Source organism: Plecotus auritus, assembly GCF_963455305.1.
Source record: "Plecotus auritus genome assembly, chromosome: 6".
Lineage (NCBI taxonomy): Eukaryota > Metazoa > Chordata > Mammalia > Chiroptera > Vespertilionidae > Plecotus > Plecotus auritus.
The window spans coordinates 83425177-83439149 of NC_137773.1; the positions used below are offsets into that span (position 1 = coordinate 83425177).

The window sequence follows — 13973 nt, forward strand, 5'->3', positions numbered from 1 at the left end:
CTGTGCAGGATTTTGATGCTGGTCACCATGTGAGGACCTGGGTTCCTGCCCTCCCGTTGTAAGTGATCCTGCGGAGCCTGGGGCACTCCCCGAGTAACATCCTATTGCAACGGAAGTGAGGAGAGTGAAGTTGGCAATGGATCCAATGCAGCAGCGCATCTATAGTGCCCACTGTGGGCCCCTAGTGTACGTGTCCTTCATTAATTTCTTGTCTCTGCCTCTCACCTTGTACACTCTGGGTACACAGACTCCAGAAGTCACATGGACTTGGGATGAATAGAGTGTAAATGTTTAGAATGGTGGGTTCATGCCCTTGCCAGGGGGATCTGGGAGACCCTCCTATCCAAACTCCTCAGAGGGAGATGGGGGGACAAGCTGGTGGCAGAGCTGGAGCCATGTCCCCACTTGTAAGTCATGTCCCCACTTGTCGTGGGTGCTGTTCTCATACTTGTCCTCCTGGTGAAGGAGGAAGCCAGCACTTGCTGAAAGTGACAGCTGGGTTCCCCACACCCCCTCTCCCACCCTCCCTCTGTGAGTGCTCCCTGCACACACTCCTGAGCACATGAGGTTCAGTGTCTGGAAGAATAAGCCACAGCCCGCACCCAAAGTTGGGGAAGTGAGTAGTGCCATAAGGATCAGTTTGGTATCATCTCAGGGTATGATACTGCCTTCTGTGCAGTGCGCAGTTTAAGATGGAACAGTTGCACTTATTGTGGACCTTTTCACATGATTCCCAAAGTGGGCGGACCTGGTGAACCCCAGGTACCCACCACTAAGCTTTCCCAGCTGCCAACGTTCCACCAGACAGATTTTTATGGGAAGAACCTCTCTCAGCTGCTTTTTTAAAAAAAATTTTTTTATTGATTTCAGAGAGGAAGGGAGAGGGAAAGATAGAAATATCAGTGATGAGAGAGAATCATTGATCGGCTGCCTCCTGCATACCCCCTACTGGGGATTGAGCCCACAACCCAGGCATGTGCCTTTGACTGGAATTGAACCCAGGACCTTCAGTCTGCAGGCCGACACTCTATCCACTGAGCCAAAAGGGTTAGGGCTCTCAGCTGCTTCTTTAGGGTGCTCTGGTACAAGTAGTGAGTAGAACATGGGTCAGTCTCTGATGCAGCAGTGGGCCACCTTGGGCTGGGAACGTGGGCAGTGAAGGAGGCATTGTGGGGGTGTCCCTGCATAATGAGGGGAGGAGTGCCAACAATTGGGCCAACAATTCAGTGTCCAGAGCTCTTGAAATGCAAGGGGAAAGATGAGGAGGTGTCCTTGCATAATGAGACAAAGTCTGGGCCATCAATCTCTAGGGTCTAAGGCTCCTGTTATGGAGGGGCAAGTGTGAGGGGGTGTCCCTGCGTAACAAGATGAGGACTGGACTATCAATGCAGGATTCCTCAGGGCTGTTCCCAGTCTGACCTTTCCTGGCCGGGTCTGATATCTCTCTTCTACGAAGGTCTATGGAGAAGTAAAAGAGGCCATGGCCAGTAGGTCAGGAGAACTTCTGAATCGTTGATAGTGACCAGGGCTTCTAAAGTTACACCTTTCAGGACTGTGGATAGAAACTGGCCTGGTCCTAAAAGCATCACTCTGAGACCTCAGAGGGCACAGTTGTCAACTTCTCTCTGCCTTTATTTTGGTTTTAAAGCTGAGAAAGCACAAGTTCTCATCACAGAAGAGACCAAATTCCAGGCTCCTGCGCCTTTGCAGGCCTGTGTGCCTATTTGGGCCAATACAGTTAATGCAGTGAGGACTGTGGCTTGGTAATGGCTGGCAGCTGCATTACACTCTTGGCAGTTGTGAATCATGCTGCTGTGAACGCTCATGTATGAATTTCTGTGTAGATGTATATTCTCATCTTGTCCCCACCTTGTTTAAATGATACCAGTTTAATATTTATTAGTTGATTCTTAGTAAATGGGAGGACATTATTCTGAACACTAGAAGGATTTTTTTTTTCTTGTGCCTTAAAAAATAAGGCCTTGCACAAAAGGCCACATAGTGTGTGATCCAATTTATGTGAAATGTCCAGAATAGGCAAATCCATGGAGACATGAAATGGGTTAGTGGTTGTCAGGGGCTAGGAGGGGGCTGGGATGACTGCTGATGGGGATGTGGCTTCCTTTTCGGGTGATGGAATATTCTGGAATTAGTGCAGTGGTTGCATAACACTGAACCTACTAAGAACCACTGAACTGTGTATTTGAAACAAGTGAGCTCCATTCTATCAGAGTTATATTTCAACTAGAGGCCCAGTGCACGAAATTCGTGCACGGGGGGTGGTGTCCCTAAGCCCAGCCTGTACCCTCTCAAATCTGGAACCCCTCTCACAATCCGGGACCACTGGCTCCTAACCACTTGCCTGCCTGCCTGCCTGATTGCCCCTAACCGCCTCTGCCAGCCTGATCGCCACCTAACCGCTCCCCTGCTGGACTGATAGCCACGTAACCGCTCCCCTGCTGGACTGATAGCCACCTATCCACTCCCCTGCTGGACTGATGGCCCCCAACTGCCCTCCCCTGCCAGCCTGATGGCCCCCAACTGCCCTCCCCTGCCAGCCTGATGGCTCCCAACTGCCCTCCCCTGCCAGCCTGATCGCCCCACTGCCCTCCCCTGCTGGCCTGATCGCCCCTAACCACCTCTGCCTCAGCCCCCACCACCATGACTTTGTCTGGAAGGAAGTCGGATGCCCGGAAGATGGCTGGTCACCCAGTCTAATTAGCATATTACCCTTTTATTAATATAGATAAAGCTATTATTTTTTAAAAAATAAGAGATCAAGGTATTTAAAGAGCTGTTTTGATTCTGTTATTGAATGTGAGGCATTCTACCCATGGTCTCTGTCCTCTTGTAAAGTGGTGGAAATGGTGGCCTGGGCTAAGAGGCATTGTTACTGCCATAGAGCAGCAGTTGGCAGGCCTCTTCTCCAGGCCCATCCTCTTTGCTGACCCTCTGCACTAACTCTCACCGCAATGTGGAAGGTGTAGTGTTTATCTGAGAGAAGGCCAGAGTTAGAGGGGACTACTCGGTGGTTCTGATCCTAGTTTCTTCTAGATTTTGGATTAGCTTGCTGCCCATACCCTGGTGAAAGGCCTGGAGTGATCCCTGAGCTTCCTCTGAGGAAGATGGTGAAACCCCTCCCCCCCGCCACACACACAGTGGACACAGTCCTGGCCAGCAGTGGAAGTGGGAAGTGTCTTCATCTAGGCAGGAGGATGGCCACATGCATTCTCATAATGGTTATTATTGGCATTTCCCATTTTACAGATGGGGAAACAGAGACCTGGGAGTCAGTAACTCAAAGCCAGGCCTATAGCATCCAGGCCGTGGGAGAAGTGCCAGTGGATACTGGCGGGTAGAGGACAGGAGGGTCAGGGGCATAGACTTCATCCCTTCCCTGCTGCCTGCTGGGGAGAGAAATTATAGGGACAGGGTCTCCTCTAGGCCAGCATGTCCCAAGTGGGCAGGGGTCCCAGGACAGCACCCTAATTACCCTGCAGCACTCTCTGGGAAGTCCTACCTGAGTGGGGGGGCTTTAGAGCTTAGTGGGTCTGGAAATACAGAAATGGGAAAGCCCAGGGGCTACAGTGCCCCCATCCCAGGGGTGGGCAAACTTTTTGACTCGAGGGCCACAATGGGTTCTTAAACTGGACCGGAGGGCCGGAACAAAAGCATGGATGGAGTGTTTGTGTGAACTAATATAAATTCAAAGTAAAGGAGCGGAGGGGAGAGCAAGAGAACCCTCCACTCTTTCGGCTCCGGCCCGCGGGCCGTAGTTTGCCCATGGCTGCCCCATCCTGTAGCCCAGGGGTCCTCAAACTACGGCCCGCGGGCCACATGCGGTCCGCCGAAGACATTTATCCGGCCTGCCAGGTGCCGCTGCCTGTCCTGCTTAGCAGCCAACTCGTCCCGGGCCCGCAGTGCGCATAGGAATTTGTTCATAGTTTTTTTTTTTTAACTATAGTCCGGCCCTCCAACTGTCTGAGGGACAGTGAACTGGCCCCCTGTTTTAAAAGTTTGAGGACTAGTCCCTGGTCCCTAAGATGGCCAACCTGCCATCAATGGAGTATAGAGAGACTGCTCAGTCAGTTCTAAACCCTGTCATTTTATCTTTCAGGACAAACACCACGATGCTGCTCATGAAATCATCGAGACCATCCGGTGAGTGTGTCACCTGTGGGGGTGGGTCTGGCCTGGTGCCAGGGCCTGTTCCTGTCTTTCCAGCACACCCACCTTCTCTCAGCCCAGTCCTTCTTGTGTTCCCTATCAGCATCTTGAGAAGACTTGAAAAGTGTCAGAGTTTGGTTAGAGGAGTCCAGGTTGTCTGGTTGTGGCCTGGATAGGTCCTGGTGCCTCTATGAACTTCGACTTCTCGTGGAAATTGATGGACAAGGGAACTCCTTTTCTCTTCCCCTTGTTTTACTCTCTCTTCCATCTATCTCTGTCTTCTTCCTATTGGATTTGGTGCTGTTTCAGCCACAGCCCCTTGGTGGGCTGATTTTCCCTCCATATCCTCGGTAGCCCTCCAAAAGCCCAGTCTATGAGAGTGCAAGGAAGAACACAGGGTGTGTCAGTGACAATTTTGACAGAACCAGGAGGAAGGTGTCCTTTGCTGTGTCCGGTGGGCCTTCTCCTGGTATGGGACTTGAGGGTCTGGAGCCAGGAGGGAGGTACCCTCCACTCTGTCTCCAATGGGCCTTTTCTCCAAGCTGGATTGAGGGTCTGGAACAAACTCGAGCAATGATAGTGGCTACTTCCTGCTTTGCATATCCCATGCTTGGAAACTGCAATCTTTGTCAGTTTCCTCGGTAAACTCGCATGTCTGTTTGTTGGCATCTTGCTGAGTTGTTTCTTAACATCCTTAGCAATGTATTCACCACCTTGGTCACACACACACCATGACATCCACATGAGCCTGCAGTAGCCCATGGCAGGGTCAGGTGTGGTGTCTGTGGAAGAGTCAGGATGGGTGTCTCCACCCTGCCGTTTCGGAGCTGGTGACCTAACAGGCCCTGCAGCTCCCCCAGCTGCTTTGGTTTGATCTTGGGGCTGAGCAGAGTCTCCTTGAAAGATCGTTTTAAGGATGGGGTGAAATTATTTGCATGGATCTAGCAGGGCGCCATTGTTGAGATGTAGGATCTTTTTTTTCTCGTATAATCCATAAACCACACAGTTGGTGAAGCAGTATTACAGGTTGCTTAGTTTTATTTATCTATTTATTTCTTTATTTAAAATATGTTTTTATTGATTTTAGAGAGAGGGAAGGGAGAGGGAGAGAGAAACATTGATTGGCTGCCTCCTGCATACCCCCGATTGGGGATCAAGACCACAACCTGGGCATGTGCCCTGACTGGGAATCAAGCTGGTGATTTCTTGGTACATGGGATGATACTCAACTGAGCTGTACCGGCCAGGGCTGATTTATTTATTTTTTCCATTTTATTATTTTTTATATTTTTTTATTTTTTGTTAATCCTCTCCTGAGGATATTCTTTTTAAAAAAATATATTTTATTGATTTTTTACAGAGAGGAAGGGGGAGGGATAGAGAGTTAGAAACATCAATGGGAGAGAAACATGGATCAGCTGCCTCCTGCACACCCCCTACTGGGGATGTGCCAGCAACCAAGGTACATGCCCTTGACCGGAATCGAAACTGGGACCCTTCAATCCACAGGCTGACGCTCTATCCCCTGAGCCAAACCAGCTAGGGCTGAGGATATTCTTTCTATTGATTTTCTATGGAGAGGGGAGAAAGAGAAACATCGATCGGCTGCCTCCCGCAGGTGCCCCAATTGGGGCTGGGGATGGAGCCTAACTGAGGTATGTGCTCTTGATCCAAATGTTTAGTCTGAGGGCCAATGCTCCAACCACTGAGCAAACCTGGCTAGGGCTGATTTATTGATTAATTGATTTTATTGATTTTAGAGAGGAAGGAAGAGAGAGAAAGAGATAGAAACATCAATGATGAAGGAGAATCATTGATTGGCTACCTCCTGCAATGCCCCTACTGGGGATCGAGCCTGCATCCTGGGCATGTGCCTCTACCGGGAATTGAACCAAACCATGACCTCCTGGTTCATAGGTTGACGTTCAACCACTGAGCCACAGCAGGCAGGCTGATGTATTTATTTTTAAAGAGGCTGCTGGTTAGATGGTGGAAGTGTTGTGGTTGAGAGAGGTAGGGCTCTGAGCTGGCAGCTTGGTTCTTGTCTACTCCTTGTAGGTGCTTCATGGTGGCCGGCCTCTCCACTGGGTTTTCCTCTGCAAAGTAGGGTGTCTTTTTGTCCTGCAGTACAGGATGTCAGGCCAGTTTGAATCTGTGGAGCCAGCCTTTGGTTTGGAATCTCTAGTTGACCTGGTCTTCTGGGCTGGCAGTGGCTGCTGACCTCCAGGCCTGAGCCTCAAAACAACTTGACCTGGGTCTCAAAACAACTTGACCTTCTTCTCTCTTTGTCCCTACAGATGAGTTCTGTTCATTGGCAGAGATGGGTGGTTACCTCATTTTTTCCCCCTCTCCTTTTACTTTTTATAATGGAGAATTTGTAACATATACAGAGGTAGTTGAGGGTGTTCTTTCCGATATCATTACTTTAAAAAATGTAACTGAAATACACCCAAAGCACAGCAATATCTCTATCCCCTACATTTCCTCATGTCCCCTGAATCCATCTCCCCCTTCGCTCTTGTCCCCGGCAACCCTGATGTGCTTTCTGGCACTGCGTGTTACTTTACATTTTCTAAAATTTTACCTATATGGAATTGTACAGCACATGCTGAGCACACAGTTTTGAGATTTTCCGTTGTGTGTACCAGTAGCTTTTCCTTTTTATTACTGAGCAGTGTGCTGTTGTAGGAGGCACCACAGTTCCTTCATCCTGTTCACCTGTCCACCACATGATGAATGTGTTTTCAACTCTGGGAGCCCAATGGGGGCTTTTTCATTTTGTCCTGTGTTCCTCTGACCCCCGCCCATTCTGAGTCCAGCCTCACTTTCTGGAACCACAGGATGCTCCAGAGTCATTCTGAGTTTCCCACATCGCACCCTCGAATTGGCCACTTTCCTGGGGAGCTCTGCTTTGTTTTGCCATTTCTTGAGATTGAGTTGTTTGTCTCCCTCTGACTAAGTTGTAAGAATTCTTGACATATTCTGGCAGCGAGTGCCTGGTGAGGTACTACATGAGGTGTAGTGTAGCTGACTGCGGTTTTAATGACACCTCTATGAGTGGAAGCTTTTAACTGAGTTCATTCTTTGATGGTTAGTTGTCTGGGTCCCATCTTTGGAGGAAATCTTTGCCTCCTGAGTTGCAAAGATACTGTCTTTTATTTTCTTCAAGAAGCTCTGTGGTTTTAACTTTTACATTCAGGTTTAAAATCAGTTGTGAATTAATCTTGGTTCTAACAAATGAGATTATAAAGATTATGAGGGTGAAAATTCAAGTTTTTTCTATCTGATACTTGGTGGTTCCAGCCTCATTTGTTGTATTTTTTTTTTGCTAATCCTCACCTGAGGATATTTTTCCATTGATCTTTTAGAGGGTATGGAAGAGAGAGGGCAAGACAGAGAGAAACATCGATGTGAGAGAAACACATCTATTGGTTGCCTCCTGCACGTGCCCCCACCAGGGTCTGGGCCTGGGAGGAGCCTGCAACCAAGGTACATGCCCTTGACCGGAATTGAACCCAGGACCCTTTGGTTGGCAGGCTGACGCTCTATCCACTGAGTCAAATCAGCCTGGGCTCCAGCCTCATTTGTTGGAAAGACTCTTTTCTCCATTAAGTTATCTTGGTGCTTTTATCAAAATTTCATGTTTATATGTTTGTCTCTCTGGATTTTGTGTTCAGTGTCACTTCCCTATTTGTTTACCACATACTGCTGGTTACTGCAGATTTATAGTAAGTCCCAAAACAAGATAGTGTAAGTTTTGCAACAGTGCTGTTATTTTTAAAGATTATTTTGGCTGTTCCAGGTTCTCTGCCTTTGTGTGTCAGTTTTAGAATCAGTTTGTCTGTTTCTCCAAAAAAGCTTGCTGGGCTTTTTTTAGGGATTACTTTGCGGTGGAGTCTAGTTTGAGGAGGAGGTTTAATAATATTGAGTCTTAGATCCCATGAACATTATTTGTTTATGTTGCCTTTAACTCTTCTCAGCATTTTTTTTTTTTTTTTTTTTTTTTTTTTTTTTTTTTAGTTTTCAATGGAGCTCTTGCAAGTCTTTCATTAAAATGATCTCTAAGTATTTATGTTTTTTTAAGGATTTTTTAAAAGGATATTTTTTAGAGAGGGAGGAAGAAAGAGAGAGAGAAACATTGATGTGAGAGAGATACATCAATCAGTTGCCTCCTGTAGGTGCCCCGATCTGGGGTCGAACCCACAACCTAGGTATGTACCCTGACCAGGAATTGAACCTGCAGCCTTCTGGTGCATGGGTGATGCTCCAACTAACAGCCACACCAGCCAGGGTCTAAGTGTTTATGTTTTAATGCTATTTTAAGTGACATTAAATTTTTTTCTTTTTTCGCCTTAACCGGTTTGGCTCAGTGGATAGAGTGTTGGCCTGCAGACTCAAGGGTCCCAGGTTTGATTTTGGTCAAAGGCATGTATCTTGGTTGCGGGCACATACCCAGTAGGGAGTGTGCAGGAGGCAGCTGATCGATGTCTCTCTCTCATCGATGTTTCTGGCTCTCTGTCCCTCTCCCTTCCTCTCTGTAAAAAAAATCAATAAAATATATTTTTAAAAAAATTTTATTTTATTCTTTGTTGTTGCTGGTATATATAAATATAGCTTGTTTTTGCATGTTGACCATGTGTCCTGCAACCTTGCTGAATTCACATCTTGAGTTCTAGAAGCGTCTCTGTAAATTCCATAGGGTAGACTACATACTGAATTGTGTGTCTTGTGCACAGAGATAGTTTTGTTTCTTTCTTTCCAGTCAAGACTGTCAATTTGTTTCTCTTGTCATGTGGCACTGACCAAGACCTCTATCTATCTCGTATAGTGTTGAAGCAAGGTGGGGCCTACAGGCATCTTCACTGTCTCCAACCTCCTGGGAGTATGAGTCTTGCACCCAGTTTGGTGTTAGCTGTAGGGCTCATGGTCTCCTGCCTGAAACCATGTGTACTGATGATCAGAGGTTTCCCCATCAGGAGGTGCTCACTGGGAGTAAAGGGGCTCGTTCTGTAAGCAAAGGAGAAGAGAGCACTATTGCAGCCTAGGGACCCTTGGGTCTGGGGAGCACTAGGGAGGTGACACGTGGACTGTCCAGCTGGCCCTGGCGACTGAGTTTGGAATGGGTCTCCAGGGGAGGGTACCCAGACTTCTGAGGTAGGAGTGTGGTCTGAGTGTGTGGTCTGTGGGCATGATAAAGAAAACTGCTAGCTGGATTCAGTAGCTATTACGAGAAGTAATACTTCATGCAGCGTGAGGAGTCTTGCTAGAGGACATAGGGACCCAGGGACAAAAAGAGCTGTTCCTTATTCCTTCTCAAGTATTCTTGTGTTCCCCACTCCACCACCCATCCCCTGCAGAGCACAGAACTGAGCCAGCAGGCAAAGTGGAGCTGAGGGTGGTTTCTTGCCCAGAGACAATAGTTTCACACCTGACCCCATGACTTTTATTGAGCTGTACTCCCCCATTTCTAATTTTCTGAGAGTTTAATATGAGTAGGGATTTAATTTTGTTATGTTCACTTTCTGCATCTGTTGAGATGACCATACTATTTTCTCCTTTATTCTGTTAATGAGATAAATTACAATGATTAATTTTAATGTTAAGCAACTCTTCATTCTTAGAATAAACATCACTTGATAAAAGTGTGTTGCTAAATTCATTTGTAATATTTGTGAAGGGTTTTTGTGTCGATGACACAAAAATCTTTCTTGTAATATTTTTACAAGGCTTTTGTCTTCCTCTGATTTTGGTATCTGGGTAATGTTAGCCTCATAAAACTGGAAACATTTTGGTGGAATTGGTGCTATTTCTTCTCAAATGTCTGATATGATTCACCAGTGAAACCATCTGGCCTGGAGTTTTTTTATTAGGGAATCGGCTTATGTAATTGGATAGAGCTATTCAGATGTTCTGTTTCTTCTCATGTCAGTTTTGGTAATTTGTGTCTTTCAAGGAATTTGTCCACTTCAACTGAGTTGTTGAATTCATTGGCATGCCATTTTTCATCATATTCCTGATTTGCCTTTTATTCTCTGTATGATCTGTAGTGATGACTCCAGTTGAGTAATGAGGATATTTTCTTTTTTTAAATATATTTTATTGATTTTTTACAGAGAGGAAGGGAGAGGGAGAGAGAGTTAGAAACATTGATGAGAGAGAAACATCAATCAGCTGCCTCCTGCACACCCCCTACTTGGGATGTGCCCGCAACTAAGGTACATGCCCTTGACCGGAATCGAACCTGGGACCCTTGAGTCTGCAGGCCGACGCTCTATCCACTGAGCCAAACTGGTTAGGGCTCTTTTTATATTTAGAAGTAAACAGTGTTTAAGAAAGTTGAGAGTGAAATGTCCAGCCTGAATAATCTGCTTTTGGATTTCAGATGGGTCTGTGAGGAAATCCCAGACCTCAAGCTCGCTATGGAGAATTACGTCCTAATCGACTACGACACCAAAAGGTAAGTGGGATTCTGTCTGAGCTGCTTCTCTTCTATCTGAACACATGGTAGGGACACAGCCTATAATTAGTTCTTCTTTGATGGTACAAGCTGATCTGAAATTTCCTTTCAGAATTGGCTGTAATCTCTGTGGAGCTATTTTATAGGAATTTTTTTATCATATATTGGCAGAGGCTGTCAGAGTGAGGACATAATTGAGAGTGCCACATTGTGCAACGAGACTTGGTCTGTGTGAAATCACCTCAAGTTAATAGTCGCTGATTTCATAACAGGTGACTCCAGGAGCCAAACTTCCTACCCAGAAGCCACTGATGGCCTGGCCTCTGGAGCCCCAGACACTCGTTAGCCCCAGTCCAACTCTCAATAACTGTACCCAGCCTTTTGGCCTCATTCAGCAGTTTCCTGCAGGCACATCCTGATCTCAAAGGAGAGTCTTGTGGGTGGAGAAGGGAGAGGCCAACTCTGGAATGCCTGCTTGGAATTCTTTTATTTTTCTTTGAGAAAGAAAGATGACATTCCAGGCTCGTGTCCATTTTAGCTCTTGGCAGGCTAAAGGGTGGTGCTGTCTGTGGGCTTATATAGCTCACTCTTGATGAAGAACATGGCCCAAAGGAGCCCGGAAGCCCCCACACAGGGCCCAGCACTCAGGTGTCCCTTCCTTGACCTCACTTTTGTGTTTAGAGGCCTTGGTTCACGGTCAGCATTTCCCACCTCAATCAGCCAGATTCTGTCCTCTCACCTCTCGCCATCCTTCCCATTTAGTAAGTGTTACCCAGTGTTGTAAAAAGGGAACCAGCCTTGGTTGGTGTGGCTCTATTGGTTGGAGCATCGTCCCATACACCAAAAGGTTACCCGTTCAATTCCCGGTTGGGGCACATACCCATGTTGTGGGTTCAATCCCCGATTGGTGTGCGTGCGGGAGGCATTCAGTTGAAATCTCTCCCTCTCTCCTCCTCTCTCCCTTCACCCCCTCTCTCCCCCTCTCCCTCCCTCTCTCAAATCAGTAAAAACATATCCTCAGGTGAAGATTGGAGGGGAAAAAAAGGGAAATTGCACTCTCCTTGTCCAGGGCATCAATCATGCTGTGGGCCCCATGACAAAGTCCTCTTGCCCCTGGGGTGAGGATATGTAGGGGACTGGCCCTTGCATGTCAATCACATAGTCAGTGAAGCACATCCTATATAATAAAAGGCTAATATGCAAATCAACTGAACAGTGGAATGACCGGTCGCTATGACATGCACTGACCAGCAGGGGGGCAGATGCTCAACACAGGAGCTGCCCCCTGGTGGTCAGTGCACTCCCACAGGGCGAGCGCCACTCAGCCAGAAGCTGGGCTCATGGCTCTATGGCAGTCTGACATCCTCAGAGGGCTCCCGGACTGCAAGAGGGTGCAGGCCGGGCTGAGGGACCATCCCAAGTGCATGAATTTCATGCACCAGGCCTCTAGTCTTTAATAAAGGGGTGTCCACTGTTGTGCAGGGCCTATAGCAACAGATGTTTGAGAGGTCCTTTTGCTATAAGACGCTTGCATTGGAAATTTAATGTTCTTCCTTTCATGTTCAGTTGGCTTAGAAAAGACCGGAAGGATGTCAGAGTTGGCAGAGAGCAGTGGGGCCAGTCTGATGGCATCCCTAGAGAGACTAGTGTAACCTCAGGGTCAGGCGAGCAGTTGCACCATTTCTCTTTTCAAGCAGGGATAGCCCATGGGGCTGAGTTTGGTCTGTTGGGGTGGATTCCTGTCTGGGGCTGGGGTGCAGGGATATGGCCCAGGTGCTCTGAGCTCCCGCCTCTGCTCATCCTTGCAGGAGAATGTCTCCCAGGGGTGGTCGGAGGCTGTGAGTGGTCACTGTGGTTGGGTTGAAGGGGTGATGTGAATGTTGGAGCACAGGAACTAAAATGCAGAGTGGTGAATAGTGTAGTGGCTTCTGCCTGTGGCCACAGAAAGTGTGGGCCAGAGCCCTGGACCTGCTGCAAAGTCATCCTCCCACCTGGAATGTGCTGGAGCTCGTTTCTCCTGGTTACTGACTCATCGCATCAGCCCGCTCTGATGTTTCTGGTCACTGTCACTGTCGTTTGTGAGAACTCTTCAGGCTTTGGTGGTGGCTGCTCTGTCCTGCCCTTGAACTCTCTAGCTTTTTCAATGGCACCTGCCATCCAAGAAAGTTGCAAAACTGTCATGTGGGCACTGGTCTTAGTTGAATTTGTTACTTCTGTTAGGAAGGAAAGTGGCCTTAAACTCTGTAAATCTAGGGCTGAGAATGAGGGGTGGGGTGGGTATCAAAGATGCTTGTGGGGAGTAGTGGTTCCATGTCCCGTGTGTGAAGGCAGCTGGCATCACTGAGCAGATATAGAGAGCCCCAGGGATGCTCCTTTTATATAGCACAGAAACTTGGTACATGTCCTCCCCCTGTGGCACTGTGGACATCAGGGCTGGGTCACTTTCTGTGGGGCAGTCCTGGGCACTGTGGGTGCTGAGCAGCATCCCTGGCCCCCACCCACAAGATGCTAGGAGCACCCCATGTCATGACAAACACAGATGTTCCCAGACATCACCCTGTATTCCTTGGGTGTAGGACAATCCCAGATGAAAACCCTGGGTTAGGGGATTTCATTGAAAATGAATACCTGAAATAAAATTGATCATGTTTGGGAGAATTTAGTTTCTTTCTTTTTTTTTTTTAAATTTATTGTTGAAATTACTGAGTGTCCCCCTTTCCTCCCCCATTGACCCCATCCATCCTGATCCTGAACCTTCCCCAAGAATTTTGTTTCTTAAAAAACTACCTACACTTGGCTGGCATGGCTCAGTGGTTGAACATCGACCTATGAACCAGGAGGTCATCGTTCGATTCCCGATCAGGGCATATGCCTGGGTTGCGGGCTTGATCCCCAGTGTGGGGCATGCAGGAGGCAGCTGATCAATGATTCTGTCTTATCATTGATGTTTTTGTCTCTCTCTCTCTCTCCCTCTCCTTTCTCTCTGAAATCAATAAAAATATATATATTAAAAAAAACACTTCCCCCAAGCTCTCATTATATATCTAACACATGCTGCTTATAACTTCGAAAGTGTTGGAAACTTTAAAAAAGTTTTAGTAAACAGAAGTGATACCAGTGTGAAGTGGGGAGGTGCTGCCCTCCTTTCTGTAGTTAGGGTATCGGGCGTGGTCCAGCAAAGTCAGTTGCCCTTTCTTCCTGTGGGTGTTCTCAGCACCCATCCAAGTCAGGGCTGAGGGTGGGAGGGCTGCGGGATCCAGCCAGGGAAAGAAAGGCTGTGAAAGCATGCCTGCTGGGTTGGGGGTGAGGAATGGGGCTCTAGGAATGGCTGTGTGAACCCCTTTTCTGA

The 13973-nt window shown here is 47.5% G+C and overlaps 1 protein-coding gene across 5 annotated transcripts in view; it reads left to right on the plus strand.

Moving 5' to 3' along the window:
* DOT1L (DOT1 like histone lysine methyltransferase) overlaps nucleotides 1-13973 on the plus strand; it is a 65658-nt gene that overhangs the window by 9961 nt on the left and 41724 nt on the right. For all 5 annotated transcript variants that reach the window (XM_080673023.1, XM_080673024.1, XM_080673021.1 and 2 more), the window contains exons 2-3: nucleotides 4118-4161; nucleotides 10550-10624. In XM_080673023.1, coding sequence (XP_080529149.1) covers nucleotides 4118-4161; nucleotides 10550-10624 — 119 coding nt within the window. The remainder of the gene's footprint in view (nucleotides 1-4117; nucleotides 4162-10549; nucleotides 10625-13973) is intronic.